The sequence below is a fragment of the Rhinolophus hipposideros genome (genome assembly GCF_964194185.1).
Source record: "Rhinolophus hipposideros genome assembly, chromosome: 3".
NCBI lineage: Eukaryota > Metazoa > Chordata > Mammalia > Chiroptera > Rhinolophidae > Rhinolophus > Rhinolophus hipposideros.
The window spans coordinates 64,219,799-64,239,917 of NC_138049.1; the positions used below are offsets into that span (position 1 = coordinate 64,219,799).

The 20,119-nt window shown below is 33.0% G+C and overlaps 1 protein-coding gene across 5 annotated transcripts in view; it reads right to left on the reverse strand.

Moving 5' to 3' along the window:
- ZNF292 (zinc finger protein 292) overlaps positions 1-20,119 on the reverse strand; it is an 84,865-nt gene that overhangs the window by 18,599 nt on the left and 46,147 nt on the right. For 3 of the 5 annotated variants that reach the window (XM_081037495.1, XM_081037496.1, XM_081037497.1), the window contains 3 exons: positions 11,412-11,614; positions 3,911-4,047; positions 1,511-1,652 (listed from right to left, as the gene is read on the reverse strand). In XM_081037495.1, the coding sequence (XP_080893621.1) occupies positions 1,511-1,652; positions 3,911-4,047; positions 11,412-11,614 (482 nt within the window). Of the gene's footprint in view, positions 1-1,510; positions 1,653-3,910; positions 4,048-4,507; positions 4,595-11,411; positions 11,615-20,119 lie in introns of those variants that run through there. The other 2 variants (XM_081037499.1, XM_081037498.1) reach the window with 2 other exon arrangements.

Consider the following 20,119-nt stretch of genomic DNA (forward strand, 5'->3'; position numbering starts at 1 on the left):
CAAATGAAAACATAATGTTAACTTAATCGATACTAATCAATACAGATTTGTGAATTTAGTAATTTTAAAACTGAAGTTTGCTTTTCTTAAATTTTGAAGTAGCCAATATATGAAAAGATGCTTCTTCTAAAGCATTGCAGCTTAGCCGTCTCTGTGTGTGTGTGTGTGTGTGTGTGTGTGTGTGTGTGTGTGTGTGTGTGTGATAAACTGTATAGAATATCAGAAAAAGCATTGGACATAAGCATTGCGAGCTAAGATAAGACCTGATTATAAAATCATGTAATAGCTAGGCAAACTTGGGAAACTTCAAAGCTTTTTAACTCCTCTGACCTTTCATATCCCACTTATAAAAAAAAACAAAAAAACAAAAACAGAGATCAAAACAGCCCTTAAACTTCATAAAATTGCTGTGAGCATTAATAGATACTACATATCTAAAGTACTTGGTATAGTTTGGTATAGTGTTTGGCACATAAGTGATCAATAAATGCCATTAGTTTTATCACAAATCTCATTTCCTAAGTTTGCACTTGCAATGTTTCTGAAACAAAACTCTCTTAACGCAATTGCAAAACTGAGAATATCCCTATATTTCCTAACCTAGTAATGAAAGGATCTTCACTTTTAACAGAATAAAGTTGTTTGATCCTTAGTAGTGGAGATTCTAGTTCTATTACAAAATTGAATGCAAAAGCACCTACCTCATGGCTGGACCAGCTTAAGAATTAGGAGTAGTAGACATAATAAACCTTTTTCCTTTTGAATTAACATCTTGAACTGTTATTATAAGATAGCATTGATGAATGTAAGAGGCATTTAAAGACACATGTAGTAAAGACATAAATATGCGTTTCGAAAGGCCAAAAGGGAACATAAATATAAGAAAAATAAGCCAGCCACAAGATGTGGCCACATTCATGGAAAAAAATATGTGTGGTATAAGATCAAAAGGCAATAAAGAAAAGAAGTCAAAAAAAGGTGAAAGGGCCTATACTTTCACAGATTTAGAAAGAAGCAAAATATTTTACTAAACCAGAAGCTTAGATTTGTGGGCCAAAAAGAAGAGTGAGGGAAGGAGGATGGGAAACTGAACTGGCCTTGATTTCAGGAAAAGCAGGGGCACAAAGACCAAGCAGAAAATGGATAAGTGACATGAGACCTATTTTTAAAAGTGACAGTGAAGAAAGGACACCTGGAAAGAGGTGGAACCATATGGTTATCTCTAGCCTTCACATAAACTTGTTTACAAGTTTATGATCTATTTTGAGATAGACCTGAGCCAGAAAACTTTTACACAAAACATCTGCGTCTCTGTTACATGCCTTAGGGACTACTAATGATAGTAGATAATTAGGCCACTTCTGTTATAATATAAAAAAAATTTTTTTTAAAAATGTGGTCAGTGAAGCTGCACATTGGAGAGAAGAGGGTTGAAGAAAGAAGTCTTGGAGGAATCAAAGGCCAAGTCAACCATAAAGATGATCTGAAGTGATACCATTATTATTCTTACCTCTGAATTAATAACTTTAATCAGGAAGAAAATGTGATATACCGTCTTGGTTAATAAAGAAAGTTGACGACATCTTTCTAGGTACACTTGAACAGATGGCTCTACTCTCTGCTGTAATTTACTCCAAAAAAGAGTGAGCTCCCTATAAAAAAAAAAAAAAGTATAAAAAAAATTGGAGCAGTAACATAATAATCATGGACTGTCAGTCCAATCATTACATTTGAAACTAAAAGTGGTTTTAGATTTCAATTCTACATGTAGAATTAAGTTTAAAAAACAAACAAAAAAATAGATCTCAATTTTCTAGAGACTAAATAAAATCGGGGTATAATTTATCATTTTATTAATATTTTTCAATCTCAGACAGAAAAGTACTACCTTTTACTAGGAAAGCACCTGACATTAAAACAAGTTATACAAACGGTGACTTTGAGCCATATCTAAAATTTAAGTAATAGGAAAGTGCACTAATGGCATAATGGTTTTTAAAAAGTATTCAGTTTTTACCTTCTAACTTAAATTTAAAATTTGACCAATTTACACGGTCAATTAAATTTAAAATTGATTTTTATTAGGTAAATGTTAAGAATCAATGACACAGAACCCAGAAGAAAGTAACTAACCTGTGCCACAGTAGAAATAATAGAAATTTTGAAAAATGAACTTTATAATTTACTTCAAATGCAATTAACAGTGTATTTTTTATAGAAAATAATCCTACTGAAGTGATGAATTTTTCTCCCTTTTACCTATCGTCCTATTTCTCTTCTGTCCTCCATGGTTAACTTCCACAAAAATCTTCTTCCTTGCTTCAACTTTTTCACCAAGTATTTTCCTCAATACAGGCCTTTCTATTAGTATTTCCTCAGATTCCATTCCTAGGAACTCTGCTCTTTTCACCACCCACTTGAATAACTTGCTCATTTCTGGATTTTAACCTATACATTGAGGACTTCAAAATCTGTCTCTCCAGTCTTTACCACTTTCACCTCTCTAGTTCTTTATAAGACTTCTCCATTTTGATCTCTTCTGAAACCTGAAACTTAATATATGAAAAACATGATTAACATTCTATTCTTTCCATTTCACCATCTTTCTAGTTTAATGCATCATTATCACTGACCCTATCAGCTTCCGGTTTTTACTATCCTCAAGACTATTATCTTAAATATTTTTTTAACCACATCCTACATCCATAAGGAAGCCTTCATAACCTCCCAGCTGGACTGTTTATTGGCGTTCTACCGGTATTTGATTTTGCCGTCTCAACTCAACTTCCTATATTGTCACTTCTTCCCCACAACTCTGCCCTCACCACTCAGCTCCCAATCCATTCTCAATAGCTTATCTTAAACAGTGCTTCTTAAACATAAACTTCTATTTTGCCCTCCTTCTCGTTAAGGGCCTATAATTAAGACTGTTTTTGCTTTTCATACGTAATTCAGACCGTGTGACACCTTTTAAAAACCAATATACTACATTAATTTCTTAGTTATCACTGACACTTGTTATATAGTAAATCTACTTGTCCTCAATAAATGTTATTTATTCTCCCTTCAGAATCTATCTGCCTTTATATTAACCCTCTCTATATGGCATATACAATTTTTCCTTCAAAACAAAACTCAACTGCACAGAAAATCTTAATAATTATACACTTTAATATTCTTTGATTATACAACCATTTATTTAGCTTGCCTCTTCTATACTCATTTGTATGTCACTTGGTAAGTATTCTTTAATGCCAGAATGTTGTAAACTAAATTTTATTTTGTGTTTCCATACTACCAACACAACACTGAAGACCAGATAAATGGTCAATTTCAGCTAACACTAATTTAAGACAACTGATCTTAAAGTTTTTTGAGTTAACTAAAGCCAATATCTCTGTTAGTTGTATCTTCTCGAAGAATTATATATAACAGGCTTTGCCCACTTGGAAATGCACCATATTAGGAAATGTGCACTGAAGAAATTAATGAAGTAGAATGACCTCTCATTGAAAAAAACATGAACTATATTTCCATACATAAATGACTAACAGCTAGTTGTGTAGTTAAAAGTGTGTAACATGCAGAGAAAAATGCACATATGAATATATATCTGAAAGTTTTACTTTACTTACAACATTTAAGTCATCTTACAACATTTAAATTTTCCTGATCATTGTTGATCATTATGTGATCATTACTGGTATATGAAGAAGTTGTGTGGTCCTTAATACAAAGTTTTTAAAGTTATAATACGAACTACTTGATAATCAGTTGCACAGCATGTAATATCTGAAAAATAAGCTTTTTGTCTTGACACGACTTAAGAGTTAAAAAAATACATTCTTAAGCTATCTGTATTCTCACAACCTGTCTTGTATTCTTACTTTACGAAAGAAAATCAACTCACCAAGCACAGTACATTTCTCCTTGTTGGAGCTGACGTGACAAAAATGCAGTACATAAGACAAGAGCACTTTTTTCATCACCTTCAGATTCTAAGTTACAAATCATTTCTAATGCATCTTTGCAATCAACTTCTGAAATCTACAGAAAAAAAGGATACAGAAATATGCCATAAAATGGTTTTATGTTAGGATATATAGTAATATATTAATACTTTAAATTTTTTATTAGCTATTTTCATATTCACCAGTAAAATTTCATTAACTCAAACACTATCAATTCATAATTATCTAAAGATATAACCTTTCTTCAAGCCAGAGAACCAACTATTTTCAAGACCTTTACAAGCATGCATTTATATGTAAATAACTATGCTAATTGTAAGTACCCTCTACGGTTAAATCAGGTCTATGATACTGAAAAAGTTGCAGTACTTGTATTTCCCCCCCCTTTTCCAGTAATTTAAGAGGCATTGGAATCAACTGAAAGACACAGAAAGAGCTACTGAACATAATAAACAAAGTGTCTATTCACCAGAGGGGAAAAAAAGTACAATATGAAACATTTTATGCAGCTATACACCATTTTAAATTAAGCTCACCTCAGTTTGCTATAAATCTCCATTATTTTTCATTTCGTATAAAATTTTCCATCTCAAAGCTTGTCAACAGTCATGCTTAAGTATAACCTAGATGATGGTAATTTGCTTCATTTAATTATGCACTTATATCTTTATTATACCTATTGCTTATTTCTTAAAAAATTAAAATTTACTACCTCATTACAATAATTTACTACATAAAACAAATAAAATATACCTATGATCTCCACAAGCATTTGATCTAAGACAAGGATGTAACAAACAGCAAGCATACAATGATAAATCTCTGGTGTCCCACAAAATAAAAAAACTTATTCCAACATGGTGTAATTGACAAATGGCAAAAAAAATAAATAAATAAAAATTTGGAGACCAATACAGACAATTAGCACCCATGTACCACAGAGGTAAGTAACCATTCCCCTCCTTGTCAATCTCCTACCTCTCCCAATTTTTGAGTACGTGTGTGTGTGTGTGTGTGTGTGTGAGTGTAAAATATAATGTGTATAGGAGTGAACAAGTATCTAAATAGGGATAAGGGTAATCTTGAAGTTGATCTTTAATAATGGGGATAAAGATTGCACGGGGATAGAGTCAGAGGTTCCACTTTATACATTAAATAGGGCTAGAAAACACTAAGACAAGAAAAGACCCAACTGAGTCTGTGTGCTTAACAATGATTTCTTAAATTAGGAAGTATGAAGTTAGTGGCAGTTAAGACTGAAACGCTAAGTCTTGAAACTCCTTGGTGCAATGTTCTTTCTACTACTGCTCTGTCTGCTTCTGTCTTACAAATCTTTATAACTGACACATTTAAACAAATGAACAAACAAACAAAAAGTCTGAAATACGTGTGTTTGTGTTTGTATATTTTCAAATATCTACACTATTAAATGTATTGTCAGACATTATATATATTATCACTTAATCACAACTTTTCTACTAGGTAGATACTATTATTAACATTTTATATATAATAAATATTGGGTTCAAAGAAATTATGTAATTTGCTCAAGTTACAACAAGTGGTAGAACCACAAATCAAATTATGTCTGACTGACATCAAAGACCTACTCTCTTTCCATTTTATCACAATATCTTTTAATAAAAGTTGTATTAACTTTAAACAATTACCCTGGAACACCCATACAGATAAATGTTAGGAAGTCAACCCATAAGTTATTTTATTTACTTTTCATAAGATGTTATTAATAACAATAGCAGCTACTATTTATTTTTAAGTGCCAGCTTCTTCAGACATAGCATTGCTAATCAGCACAACAGCTTGCCTGATAGATACTACTGCTTCTTTTTAGAGATAAGGCTCAGAGAGGTAAAGTTACTTGCTCAAATCACAATCTTAATTAGTGACAGAGTAAAGATTTTAGTCTAGCTTCAGAGTCTGTGCACTTGCCGGAATTCCACAGCCACAAGAATATTGAGGCCCTTTATTGCTAAATACATATTTTCCATGTTCAAGTTAAAAAAATATTATTCTGTCTTGAAAGTCTGACTTATTTTGATTCTGATTATTTCTTTTTGTTCTTCTAAAACCCAAGCCATTCTTGCTGAATGCTCAAATGATGCAAAATGTGTACATTATGTATGTATAAGGAAAGAAATTTATTTTCCCAATGGTATTAACTACATTAGCTTACACTTAATAACTTAAAATATATTTCATGTATGTAAGACAGCCTCTATAAATTTGTTCACAGATATACTGAACTGAAACATTTGCTATGTTCAATAATACAGAAGAACCTCACTTTTTATAGGTATACTAAAAAAATACAATTTTTACTGTGTAGTGGGATAGCCTTTATTTCCCTAATTTGCCACTAGATGGCCCTCTTGAAAAAATATGACAGTAAAGAGAATGGCAGGGAAAAGGAAAACGTATTTAAACTAATGAATGGTTGACCTGAAATTGTAAAAGTGAAATAAAGGTCAAGTATAGCCATCAATGAACAAGAATTATTTTTAAAACCCAAGGCAGCATAAGGTAGGGAATACAAATATATTACCTACATAGACTATATACAAAGGGTGCCCAAAAAATGTATACATATTTTAAGAAAGGAATGCTGTATTAGAATTGTAATATTCAATATATACCAATAATGAGAGATGAATACAAATCATGTCTGACTTCTGCAATTACAAGAGGTACTCAAAGTTACCATCAGAGTCCAGACACTTGTGATTACGGCAAACTACTGCTTGAGCAACGCACCAAAGTGTCCACTTGTTAACATTTTTTGGCACCCCTGGTGTCTGTGTGTGTGTGTGTGTGTGTGTGTGTGTGTGTGTTCTCACCACACACATACGTGTATATGGTGTAATCAAAAAATACGGCAAATGCTTAAATTTTAAAAAATTATTACATTAAAAGACACATTGCCATTAATCCCCCTCAAAATACTCCTCTTTGCTTCGAACATACTTATCCCATAGTTCTTGACACTTTCTGAAGCAGTTCTGGAAGTCCTCTTTCGTAAGTGTCTTTAGTTGCGTTGTCGTGGCTGCCTTGATGTCTTAAATCAATTCAAAATGTTTTCCTTTCATGGTAATTTTGACTTTAGGGAAGAGCCAGAAGTCGCCTGGTGCCAGATCCCATGAATAAGGTGGATGAGGACACATTGTAATGTTTTTATCTGACAGAAATTGCCGTACCAGAAATGTGACAAGGACCGTTGTCATGATGGAGAATGAAGTAAAGACACTCAAGAAAGAGGACTTGCAGAACTGCTTCAGAAAATGGCAAGAACGATGAGGTAAGTGTTCAAAGCAAGGGGGAGTATTTTGAGGGGGATTAATGGTAATGTGTCTTTTATTGTAATAATTTTTATTTAAGCATTCACTGTATCTTTTGATCACACTTCGTATATATGTTAGATATCTATTCTCCATTGCTTTGAAAAGTGAGCAAATTTAAATACCAGAAAATTTAAAATTCTGAATAAAATATTTAAAGCCAATTAGAATGATCTATTTGTTAAAGATATACTATGATAGACCCCTTTCAAAAATGTGAATGATTTTTATGTTTTAATATGGCTCTTTATGCCAAGTATTAAAAAAAATTACAGGACATTTCATCAATATTTTATATACACTTATCAAATATACTCTTAAAATGTATTGGTTCTAATCACATTTCAAGTCTTTTGCTTATCAAAATAAAATTGCTTACCATCCTGAAAAGAACTTAAATGGTAAATCTGTCATATTAAGAAAACGTAAAATCAAATGAGCTACTATTTTTTAACTCTCAGTCTAGCGAACATTTAAATGATGAATAATCTCTAGTGTTAGGAAAGAAGAAATTTCATATACTATTTATGGAAGTGTAAATTGGCCTAATCTTTTTTGAATGACAGTATGGCTCTATTAATTTAAAATATGCAGATTCTTTGATCCAGCAATTCCGCTTCTAGTGCACCCCCTACTTTACCCTACCAGTGCACCCCCAATAAAAATGAAAGGATATATGAACAAACCAACAATTTAAATGTCTCCCAGTGGCTTAACGATATTACAAATATATCATATGAAATTATGCAGCCATGAGAAAAAATGAGACTGATCTATATGAATGATATGGAAAGATGTCCATAATAAAATGGGAAAAGTGACTAGAATTCAGGGTATGGGCATATATACTGGGGGTGCCAAAAAAAAATGTACACATTTTAAGAGATGTTATCTATGTATTACTTTTCGAAGTTGAATTGAATTACAGTAGCAATGTGTTGTATGGCATTCACTCAAAAGACGTCGTTAATCAAAAGAATGGTTGCGTCATTCACTGTATTACAATTTTAATCCAGTTTTTTTCTTTCTTAAAATGTGTATACACTTTTTTGGCACCCTCTGTAAATATGCACAGAAAAATGGCAGGAAAGTCATATATCAAATTTCAAACTTAATTACTTTGAAAGAATTATTAAATGGGGAAATGATAACTAGAAAAAGACAAGATAGAGGATTTTACTTTTCAAACTTCTGTTTAACAAAACCAATACAAATACTGGATCTAAAATAAACACTGCCAACTTTGTTTTATACCTATACCAAGAATCCGGGCCAAACCTCATTCCTTCCAGAGACGCCAGAAAAACACTTATTACTCTGAGCAGCAATTACTCTGCCAGGGGTAGCTGCTATTTCTATCACATGGAAAAGGTCCCGGGAAATAGTCAACCCCTTGCCTACTGGCTCACGTGGATAAGGATTTCCTCAAAAAGGCCATAGATTCAGGCTATGGTTGACTCTTCCCAATATCTATTTCCACTATTCCTTTCCTTACGCTAAGGAATAGGTAAAAAAAACTCAAATGCTTACAAGAACCAGACAGGCAAAGCACTGTATTTTGCCATGTATAATGCACACTTTTTTGCCCAAATTTGTAAGGGAAAAATAAGGATGTATATTATATATGGATAGTACTAATTCTGTATCTATATAAATGTTTTTAATTTTTTTATTTATGCTTATGAGTTAAAAGTGCAATAATAAATAAATAAATGAATAAATGCTAAAATTCCTTTATAGTACAAAAAACAAGTATCTAAATATAAACAAATAAAAATTTGAATTAAAAAAATTTAAACAAGAGATTTTTTTCCCCTTGAATGTTTCGGCCAAAAATGTGGGTGCACAGTATACATGGGAGAGTATTATACACAACAAAATACGGTAAATAAATGAAGTGGGTCACGTGAGAGAAAGACAGAGCCTCTTCTGAATGGGGCAATGTCTTTAGGGAATTTTTCCAAAATGACTACCTTCCCTTGGGGTAGAAATAATAAAATAACTTACTTCACATAGAACAATAAAAAGTTTCTATGCTTGTAATAGAAACTTAAGCGAATAATCAAACAATCACTAAGCAAAAAAGAACTTGAACAAGGAATGTGTGGATTACACACTGGCCTGTTCTGCACTATGTGATCTAGTGTTATTTCTAGTGTAGGGCACAGAGACTTTAATGCATTCTGCTTAAGAACATGGAATGTCTTAATTCTACCTGCTTAACATGAGAAGGAAAAAAATCATTTCATATGACATCAGAGCTATTCAGGGTTCTAAGAGAGAATTTTCCTGAGGATCTCCTAAAGCAGGCTGAGCTGCTGCTACTCCACTCTGGATAATTAAACCAAAAGGGAATTTAAATTTAACTTGAAGGTTCAGTATTCCAAGATCTTTTGATCATTTAAGATAGCTAAAAATACAGATTTTTCCCCCCCTGGAGATTACAAATTCAGTCTCCAACTTCAAATAGGCCTTCAAAGCTAAACCAAAAGGGGACTATCTAAAAGGGATGTTTCTTCAGGGAAGGGCCTATGCCTTACCTTTAAACCCCCAACTTTCCCCCATCCTAGTGCTTAAACAGCACACAATTACATAAAAATTGCTAAAGGAAGGAAGGAAGGATGGACAGACTGACTTAAGGGCAGGGACTGAAGTGATAAGGGCAGGGCTTTAGTGGAACTGAAAAATATCTACAATGTGGCAGCACAATAACTAATTTAAGGATTTAAAAAAATACATTACATACATATCAAAGACTTTATCAAGAAACGTTATACATCTGCCAATTAACTTGTCTACGTAGTTATTCTGAACTAAAATGAAAACTTCAATCTTCTAATTTGCTCTGATACACAGTGATTAAAAAGCCAATTACCTGAGATAAAAGAGAAAGGTAAAAAAACCCAAACTATAGATTAGCCAATGTCCAAATTGATGATAAATTTCCTCGGCTAGAACCCTTGGCTCTACTCCATTCAGCCTAGAAATTTGTCTGACATCACTCTTCCCACTATCCTCATTCTCCTCTCTCTACACAACAGGCTTATGTCTAATCTTGGTCCAAGTTTGCCATTTTCCTCTTCACTTGCTATTCAAGAACAATGACACAATCATCATCATAATTACAGCCTCTAGCCTCATATGGACATTCAGCTTTCTGTCTGAGGCTATGCTCCTGCTGGACTCTGACTGCAATAATCTGTCTACTCAGATGATGGTGCATGCTCTGTTAGTTGTCTTCTCTGTCTTGCATCTCAGCTTTTCCATCTACCTATCTTGAAGTCTGTCCCACAAGCCCTTTTTTCTCTTCTCTCTATTGTTCTGGAGTTGAAGGATACTTATATTAGAGATACAAGAAACTTGCACACATATCCTCACACTGTCTAGCATCAACAACATTCAATTTTCCTACAACTATCTGCAACTTCATTTTAGAATTATGAGTCCTCCAAAATGCAAAATTCCCATTTGGAACATGATTCCACTATCAGAAATCTGTAGTATAAAACTTACAAATACATGAATACTTCACATCAAACGAAGTAAAAGGACAAATCACATCTCACAAAGAAAATAAAGTTTTACATTAAATATGCAAACACAAAATTTATCTTTATACATATATATAAAGATGTAGATATCTAGAGCTAGATAGCCCTATCTATTTATGACTTCTCCTTAGGAATACTTCCCACCACCTCTCTCTCCTAGAGAAAGTCATATACACTCTAAGGTTACTGCAATTAGCCAGTTAAAAAGATTTGAAAGTATCCTGAAGTAGGTAAAACTGAAGTTAAGACCTATACGCTGATAAACACAAACACCCTACTAAATTGTTAAGTCACCACCATCTTTCCCATAATTTAGCCAAAGCAGTTAAAAGATCCAAAAATAGAAGCTAGATGAAATCACTTTACATATAATTCTGAAAGCTATTAAGAATCACTACCCAAGAGCATACCAAAAATTTAAGATTGATGGCAATGGTCCCTCATTACCTAAGAGAAAGGGAAGTCAGACATTCTAACCTAATAAAAAGGTTTCTTTACTTTTAAAAATAATTACTAACAAAAGAAAACATACTCACCTCTTCGATTAACTTTTCATTTGGTGATGATGTACAAAGACAGACAAGGTAAGTTTGCTTAAAACTACCTTTTGTACCAATCTCTGGATGGTCAGAACACAGCTTTGCTAGAGCAGTTGCTTGACTTAACTGATTTGTTTTGATTAGATGTTTAATTCTCATATCCAACAAGATGGGACCCTCAAAAGCTAAAAATTCATTCACTTTAAAAAACAAGACATAATAGATTATTAACATTTTGGAAATGACTCATTTGCAATAAAATACTTATAAGGAGTATTTTTTTTAAAGCACAGGAACTAAAACCTTTTTTTTTTTTTTTTTGCAATTATCTATTAGTGTTAGGCTATCATAAAATACTTGACCTTATAAGCAAAAGGAGATTATATAAACTTTTTAAAGTTGCATTAAATATTTTTGCCCCTGAGATTACCCTTTAGAATGAGATGAAATAACTTCTTGATGGTAAAAATAATTCCGCATTAAATTCTAACAGTCAATGTTACTAACATTATACTAATTCCTCCCCCGCCCCCAAACATTTATTATTGAATACCAGGGGTTAGCATCCTTAGAAATGTGCAGTTAGGGCATTACATCTTATACAGACAATCACAAAAGAATATTTAGATACTCTAAAAGAAGAGGTTCAACTAATATTGTGTTCCAATACCAACGATGTATTTTTCATTTTACAAAGGTGAAGCCTATCTTGCTTTAATAGGTGTTTTAGAACAAATTAAAATATGCAGAAAAATAAAGGGGGGGAAAATCTGCTGAAACTTCTGTGGGTTTGAGTTATTTTAAAACCATCAATGAATAAATCTCAACATTTGCTTAAGTCCCATTTACGCATAATAAATTTTTATTCTGTTCAAATCTTTTAATTCCCTAGTGCTTGTGTGATCAACTACAAAAAAGAATTAGATTTTGTTACAGCTTTTCCCTAAGTTTTCTTTACCAGGATGAAAATCGTCGAAAAATTTACTTGGTGATGGCTAGCTTGGAACCTTTGAAAGGCTTTTAGTAATAAAATTTGAAATGCCCTATAAATAAAACACACAATTTCACTACTTGTGAACGGACCGCAAGGTATGTCTAGTATGTAATTTGCACACCACAAGATGAAGGAGAGATGTTCTTCCCTTCTTTAAACATCCTTTGCTGTCCTCTAGCATCTGTAAGACGGTGTGATCATGGCTCCTCAGTATTAAAACCATGAGCATGTAAGCAACATAACATAGGAATCCACCCCCCCCAAATTTCATCTTTTTCTTGAAATCTACATCTTTGTACCTGCTACTCTCTATTCTTTACATTAAACTAAACCAAAAAAATATAAAGACTGCACACAAATAAGCCTTATAAATACTTAACTATCTGGTGCCTCGGACTGTGTCTTACATATACAGGGTTATTACTTTTCTCTCTTTAATATCACATGATCCTATTAGGTCAATTATATTGCAAATATCTTTTCACAGTCAGTTCACTGTCAAAGCGCAATGTGTAAAAATTTTAAATAAAAACTTTAAGAAAAATAAAGTTACAATAAAGTTATTCTGGCTATAAATAAGTCACAGGATTGAAAAAACAGCTTTAGTTTCCTAATACAATAATTCTCTCAAAAGGAAATTCTAGTGATACAAAGTCTGGGATTTCAAATACTCCTACAAAAACTCGTAAGTAACAAACTCTGAAGAACATACAAAGAAATTATTTAAAGGTGGCAAGTATTTAACAAAACTGATGACAATCTTAATAGGAGAATCTCAAATAGTTCCTAAAATCTCAAATAGCAGCATGTAAGTTAGAATGACAAATAGTGCAAAATAATTTCTGTGCTAACTCAATATATAGAAAATATTATAAATTTCAAAAGCATAGTTGTGTGTGTGTGTGTGTGTGTGTTTAAACATGGGAAACGACTGCCATACTTAGGGCAAGACTGATTTCAAAGAAATACAGAATATTAAAGCAGAAGGGTTTATAGATCATTTTGTTCAGCTTCAACACTTAGCAGATGAGTAAACTGAGGCTCACAGAAGGCAAGTAACTTCCCAGGTTCATAAAGCCAGTTAATGACAGAACCAGGACCACAATAATGGAGTCTTCTGATTTCCAGCTTTACACAGTGGTGAGATGAGGGGGGAAAAAAATCTCATTTAACCACTGTGTCTACTAATTAGAACGACATTTTACAGCAGTAAAGAGCTGTGAAATAGTATTAGTTTTTAGAGGAAAAAACCTATGTATTCTGAAGCTCATGATTCAAATGGATCAAAGGTAGATTACATTCTAAAACTCAATTCAGAACCTCTTGAAAGCTCACTTCCCTCCCTCTCTCCCCATCCCTTGTCCACTTCTCTTACACTATTTTCCTTTTTCCCATTCTTCTGTATCCTTCTCTACTTCTCTCCAATCCAGAACATGTTTTTCCTTACAGTTTTAACATCACATCAAAGACAACCTCTTTAGAGCTTGCTAGACTTAGGAAAAAAGTTCTATGATCTTTATCCTTCAGCAACTATTTGTATAAAATGTTACCCTCTACCCTGCTTTTCGCACTCCTACCCCATAAAAATAGAAATATCTTGAATTTTACGTGTGTGTAGCCTTTTAATCTATTTTCTCTATATTTATGGACTTGAACAGAAAAGCAGGTTTTACTACATTCAAGCCTATGAAGAGAACGAACGGGATGACATAAAATGGCAATATAAGCAAATCTATTCAGCCAGTTCTATTAAAAAAGTAATAATGGTCTTCTTCCCATAAATTGCCACTTACATAATATTAAAAAAGAAAATATTAGTTCCTACATTAAAGACAATTAAATATATTACAATATACAAGTTGAATTTTTATGATAAATCATTCATGAATATTAACTGAATAAGTACTATGCATCAAAACTTAGATTAAGTCCTGGATTAACCCTAAAATGGAGTCAATTTATTTACTGGGTGTATATTTCCATGCCCAGATTCACACACAATTTCCTTTGCAGGAATCTCTGACTAGCTGTTTCACAAGCATCTCAAACTCTGCATACAAAAATCTCTGTACCACACTGAATATTATCTCAATCCATGTAGTTGTGCTCAAGCCAGAAACCTAAGAGTTGGCCTCAAATGCTCTCTCCTGCCTCATTCTCACCAATCCATCCAATACATCCTCGAATTCTCTCATTCAAACTTCTAAATGCCCAATTCCATTCACTTTTCTCCATCTCTACTCCTACCATCGGCCCCCTCCGCCCAGCCAGAGTCACTAATCTAGCAGACCAATGTGTAGCACTCTACCAGTATTCTGGTACTCTCCCCATCATATCTCCACTAAGACCCAGGGTGTTTTGTTTTGTTTTTAAAGGAAAGACTTGATTGTCTTCTCCTAGTTTAAAACCTTCCATGGTTTCCCTTTACCTTCGAAGGGCAAATTCCTAAATTCTCCTTAGTCTACATGAATCTGCATCACCAATTCCTGTTTTAAAAATACAATTTGTATTTTCTCTTAAAAATTCACAGCATTTGGGCAAGAAGAAGAAATAAAAGACACCCAAATTGGAAAGGAAGAAATAAAATCATCTGATTGCAGAAAAGATTTTATATGTAGAAAACCCTAAAGATTCCACCCAAAATCTATTAAACAAATTTAGCAAAGTTGCTGAGTACAAAAAACAAAACACGAAAATAAGTTGCTTTTTAAAATATACTAACAATGGACAGTATGAAAAAAAAATTAAAGGAAAATTTTCATTTACAATAGCAACAAAAAGAAAAAAATACTTAGGAATAAACCTAAGCAAGAAGTTGAAAGATTTGTACATTGGAACCTACAATACATTGCTAAATTAAAGAAGACACAACAGTACATGGAAAGATCCCCACGTTCATGGATTAGGAGACTTAACTTTGCTAAAATGTACAACTATTCAAAGCAATCTACAGATTCAATATAATCTCTACAAAATCACAATGGAATTTTTTTGCAGAGACAGAAAAATTTATCCTAAAATTTATATGGTATCCCAAAGGACCTCAAATAACCAAAACAATTTTGAAAAAGAACACATTGGAGGTCTCAAACTTAAAGCTACTTAAAATAGTACGATACTGGCATAAAGACAGACATATAGGCAATGCAATAAGATAGAGAGCCCAGAAACACACCATCACATATGTGGTCAAGTAATCTTCAACAAGGGTGCCAAGGCCACTCAATGGGCAAAGGACAGCTTTTCAACAAATGGTGCTGGGTAAACTGGATATCCACATGCAAAAGAATAAAGTTATACTCTCATCTTACACCATATAAAAAAATTAATTCAAAATGGGTTAAAGACCTAAATATAAGACCTAAAAAGTATTAAACTCCTAGAAGAAAACAAAGGGGAAAAACTTCAAGACACTGACTTGGCAATAATTTATTGGGTATGACACCAAGGTACAGGAATCAAAAACAAAAATAGACAAATGAGACATCAAACTTAACTTTTGTGCAACAAAGGACACAATCAACAGAGTGAAAAGGCAATATACAGAATGGGAGAAAATATTTGCAAATCATGTATCTTATAAGGGGTTAATATCCCTTATATATAAGGAACTCCTACAACACCAAATCAAATAATCTTATTAAAAAGTTAGCAAAGGACTTGAACAGACATTTCTCCAACAATGATATACAAATGACCAATAAATATATAAAAAGACATTCAACATCATTAATCATCAGAGAAATGCAAACCAAAACCATAATATCACCTTACACCCGTTAGAATGGCTACTATCAAGAAAACAAAATAAATGTTTGTGAAGATGTGGAGAAACTGGAACCTTTGTGTTTGATGGGACTATGAAATGGTACAACCTCCATGGAAGTCTGGAAGTCCTCAAAAAATTAAAAATAGAACTACCAAATGATCCAGCTATCCCACTTCTAGGTATGCACGCAAAAGAATTGAAAGGGGGGTCTTGAAGAGACATTTGTACACCCATGTTCATAGCAGCACTACTCACAATAGCCAAGAGGTGGAAGCAATCCAAATGTCGACCAACAGATGGGCGAAGAAACAAAATGTGGTCTATACATACAATGAAATATGATTCACCCTTAAAAAGGAATGAAATCCCATCACATGCTACAACATGGATGGATCCTTGAGGACATTATGGTAAGTGACATAGGCCAGTCACACAAAGGCAAACCAGTTATATGAGGTATCTAAAGTAGTCAAAGACATAAAAACAAAAAGTGGAGTGTTGGTTAACCATGGACTGGAAGTGGAGAGGGGAAAAATGGAGTTGTTGTTTTGTTAGAGTTTTACTTTTGCAAAAGAAAAAAGTTCTGCAGATCTACTTTGCACCAGTCTGAACATCCTTTCCACTACTGAATTGTACACTGAAAAATGATTAAATGGTACATAAACGTGTTTTTTACCACAGTAAAAGAAAGCATTTAAAAAGTCAATTCGGCATTGTTTGTCAAAAAAAATCCAAATTCAGAAATGTAATAAAAACACAACACTTCATGCTCTAGATTAGTGGTTCTTAACCCCAGCTGTATAATTATCTCAAACTTCTACCAAGTACTAAAGCCAGCGGTTCACATCCTAGAGACTAATGTAATTGGTCTGAGGTAGAACTCCAGCTCTAATATGCGTAAAAATTTTCCAAGTGATTTAAGCACAGCCAAGATTGAGATAAATGTTCTAAGTAAGTATATTTTCAGGGTCGAAATTAGCAAGTAGGGATAATCTTAATCTTCACTCTTTCTCTCACCTTTTCCTGAGGAAACACATTATGTTTACAAGAAATAGAATTTTACTTAAAGATTTCAGAATTTCTTAAATCATGCTGCTTGCTTTTTTATTAAGCCTTAAACTTTATGGTTATAACTGATTATGGCAAACTTTGTGATCATAAATGATTTTTTGACATGATTGATACAAAACAGATATTTTTAAATTTAAAAAAATCCGTATCATAGTTCAACTTAGTATGAGACACCAAAATTTTTGTGTGAAATAAGATTTATTAGTAATTAAATTCTGATATTTTATCCATATAATATTATTATAAAAGACATTCATTAACACAGAATTAATGTATTTTTTTAGGTTGTTTCAAGAAGCCAATGAGTGTGTACTAAAAATCATTTTTAATAAAAATCAAAATTTTGGGATCACTATATTTATATTTAATTATAAAATAGAGTATAATGAACGTTAACAAAATATTAAATAAATACAAAAATATGTCATCAGCCTGAAATGGAACAGTGAACACTTTTATAAGCTTACTGCAGGTAAGTTCTATCAGCTTAATTCTATATAGGGTCACTGATCCTTAAGAATAAGGGTTATACACAAATAAAAGACAATCTAATTCAGTAGTGATTTAAAAAAAAAAATCTAAAATGCTCCATTTACTTATTTTCCATAACAAAACAAAGTCACTTAAGGGCAAAGGAAAGAGAATGAGAAAGGGAGAGAGAGAGACAGAGAGAGAGAGAGAGAGAGAGAGAGAAAGCGTGAGAGAAAGAGAGAGAGAGAGAGAGAGAGAGAGAGAGAGAGCGCGCGCGCGCAAAACAAAAGAGACAAAGAGAAGTTAGGAAAACTATTTCTAAGAGCATTTAATATGTAGTCTAAAAGGTGCTCTTTTAGTGACTTCGGGTAAGAAATGTCCTAACTAAAACAACTGTCAATTGACTTAAGTCTAGGTCACCCTGTTGGACATTCTCTATATAGACAACTAAAGATACAAACACACACACACACACACACACACACACACACACACACACACAACATACCAAAAAGTATCCAACAGTGAAAGAACTGGAGATTTACTATCCGAAAGGAAATGCAGCTGTGCATACAACACTCAGACTGGGCCTTGCCCCATTTACCTGGAAAGTATTAGTTATCACTTGCTCTCTTCTCCCATCTCCTTTCTCTTTAAGATATTACATTCTATGTATACTAATATCTGGTAAACCAGGTAGCAATTTTTCCATGTTCACTTTAAAATGCAAAGTTTATTACTGAGCTAAAGACTTATTTTCTCATAAAACTCTGAAGGATTTATAAGCACAATGGAAAGCTTTAGTTTTGGAAATTTCCTTTGAAAACCAAGGGGTTCTAAAAAACAACAACAACAAAAACAACCAAAAGAAAAAAACCTGCAGGGCTTTAAGATTCAAGAAAAGACTGGCAAGCTGATAAAAACACAATTTGTACAACTGCAAATTATCCCAGTATAAGAAGTAGAAGGGAAAGGGTCAAAGGAATTGAGTGGGACTGTAATAGAGGGCTCTCTCAGTTTAGATTTTCCAATGGATGATATATACGAAGGAAGGGAAAGCAGGCTCAGGACCAAGGATACACCATGAGTATCAGAGAAAACCTGATACTAACCTGTGCAAAATGTTATTAAAGCTAAGAACCAAGATGACCCCTAGCTCATCAAAATTGTTGAGAACAATCACACTGGTAGAGGTCAGTAACTTCTTGAAAAAGGCCTGCTGCTTGGCTTTGATTATGTATCATTTACAATGACAGGGTAAAGAAGAATTCCTCTATTCTTAGGGTGGTTCCGACAATAAGCTTTAGATTAAAAGGGCAGAACAACAATGGAGCAAATGGGAATAGATGGGAAAATATAATTTTTAAAATGGTGCTAAAGATACATTTTGCAAAATGTAAACTAGAGGAATAGAACCTGAGTAAGAGTCTCAAAATTAACTATATTAAAAACATGGCTTGCGATTGTTTAGAAAAAGAAGTGTGACTGTTAAGAGCCAAGACAGATTCACTAAATATAAATTAGGTTATACTTTTCACAAGTTATCACAAAATGTATCACAGACCCAAATGTAAAATGCAAAACTATTACACTGGTGCAAAACTAATTGTGGCTTTTGCAATTATTTTTAATCATTTAAACTGCAATTACTTTTGCGCCAACCTAATATAAAACTTTTAGGGGAAAATAGGAAAAAAAATCTATATGACTTTGTTTGTTAATGAGTTTTTAGATACAATGCCAAAGCCATGATCCATGAAAGAAAAAACTGGTAAGTTGAACTTCATTAAACTTTAAAACTTCTGCTCTGTTAAAGACATTGTTAAGAAAAAGGACAAGCCACACAGAGTGAAAGGACATTTTTACAAAACTCTTATCTGATAAGGTACTTGCATCCAAAATATAGAAAGAATTGTTAACACACAACAAGAAAACAAACAACCCAATTAAAAAAGACAAAAAATCTAAACAGAGGCCTCACCAAAGATATGTAGATGGCAAATATGCACATGAAAAGATGTTCAATATAATTTGTCATTATATCACTGCACACGTGATATCACTACACACCTATTAGAATGGCTAAAATTCCAAAAATAGACAATACCAATTGCTGGTGAGAGAATTCATTGTTGATGAGAATGCACCATGATACAGCCACTTTACAAAACAGTTTGGCAGTTTCTTACAAAACATAGTCTTTCCATATGACCTAGCAATCATACTCCCAAGTATTCACTCGACTGATGTGTAAACTTTTGTCCACACAAAAACTTGCATGCCCAATTTTATTCATAAACACCAAAAAACTGGTAGCAAACAAGATGTCTGTTACTAGGCGAATGAGTAAACAAACTGTGGTACATTCACACAATGGAAAATTATTCAGCAATAAAAAGG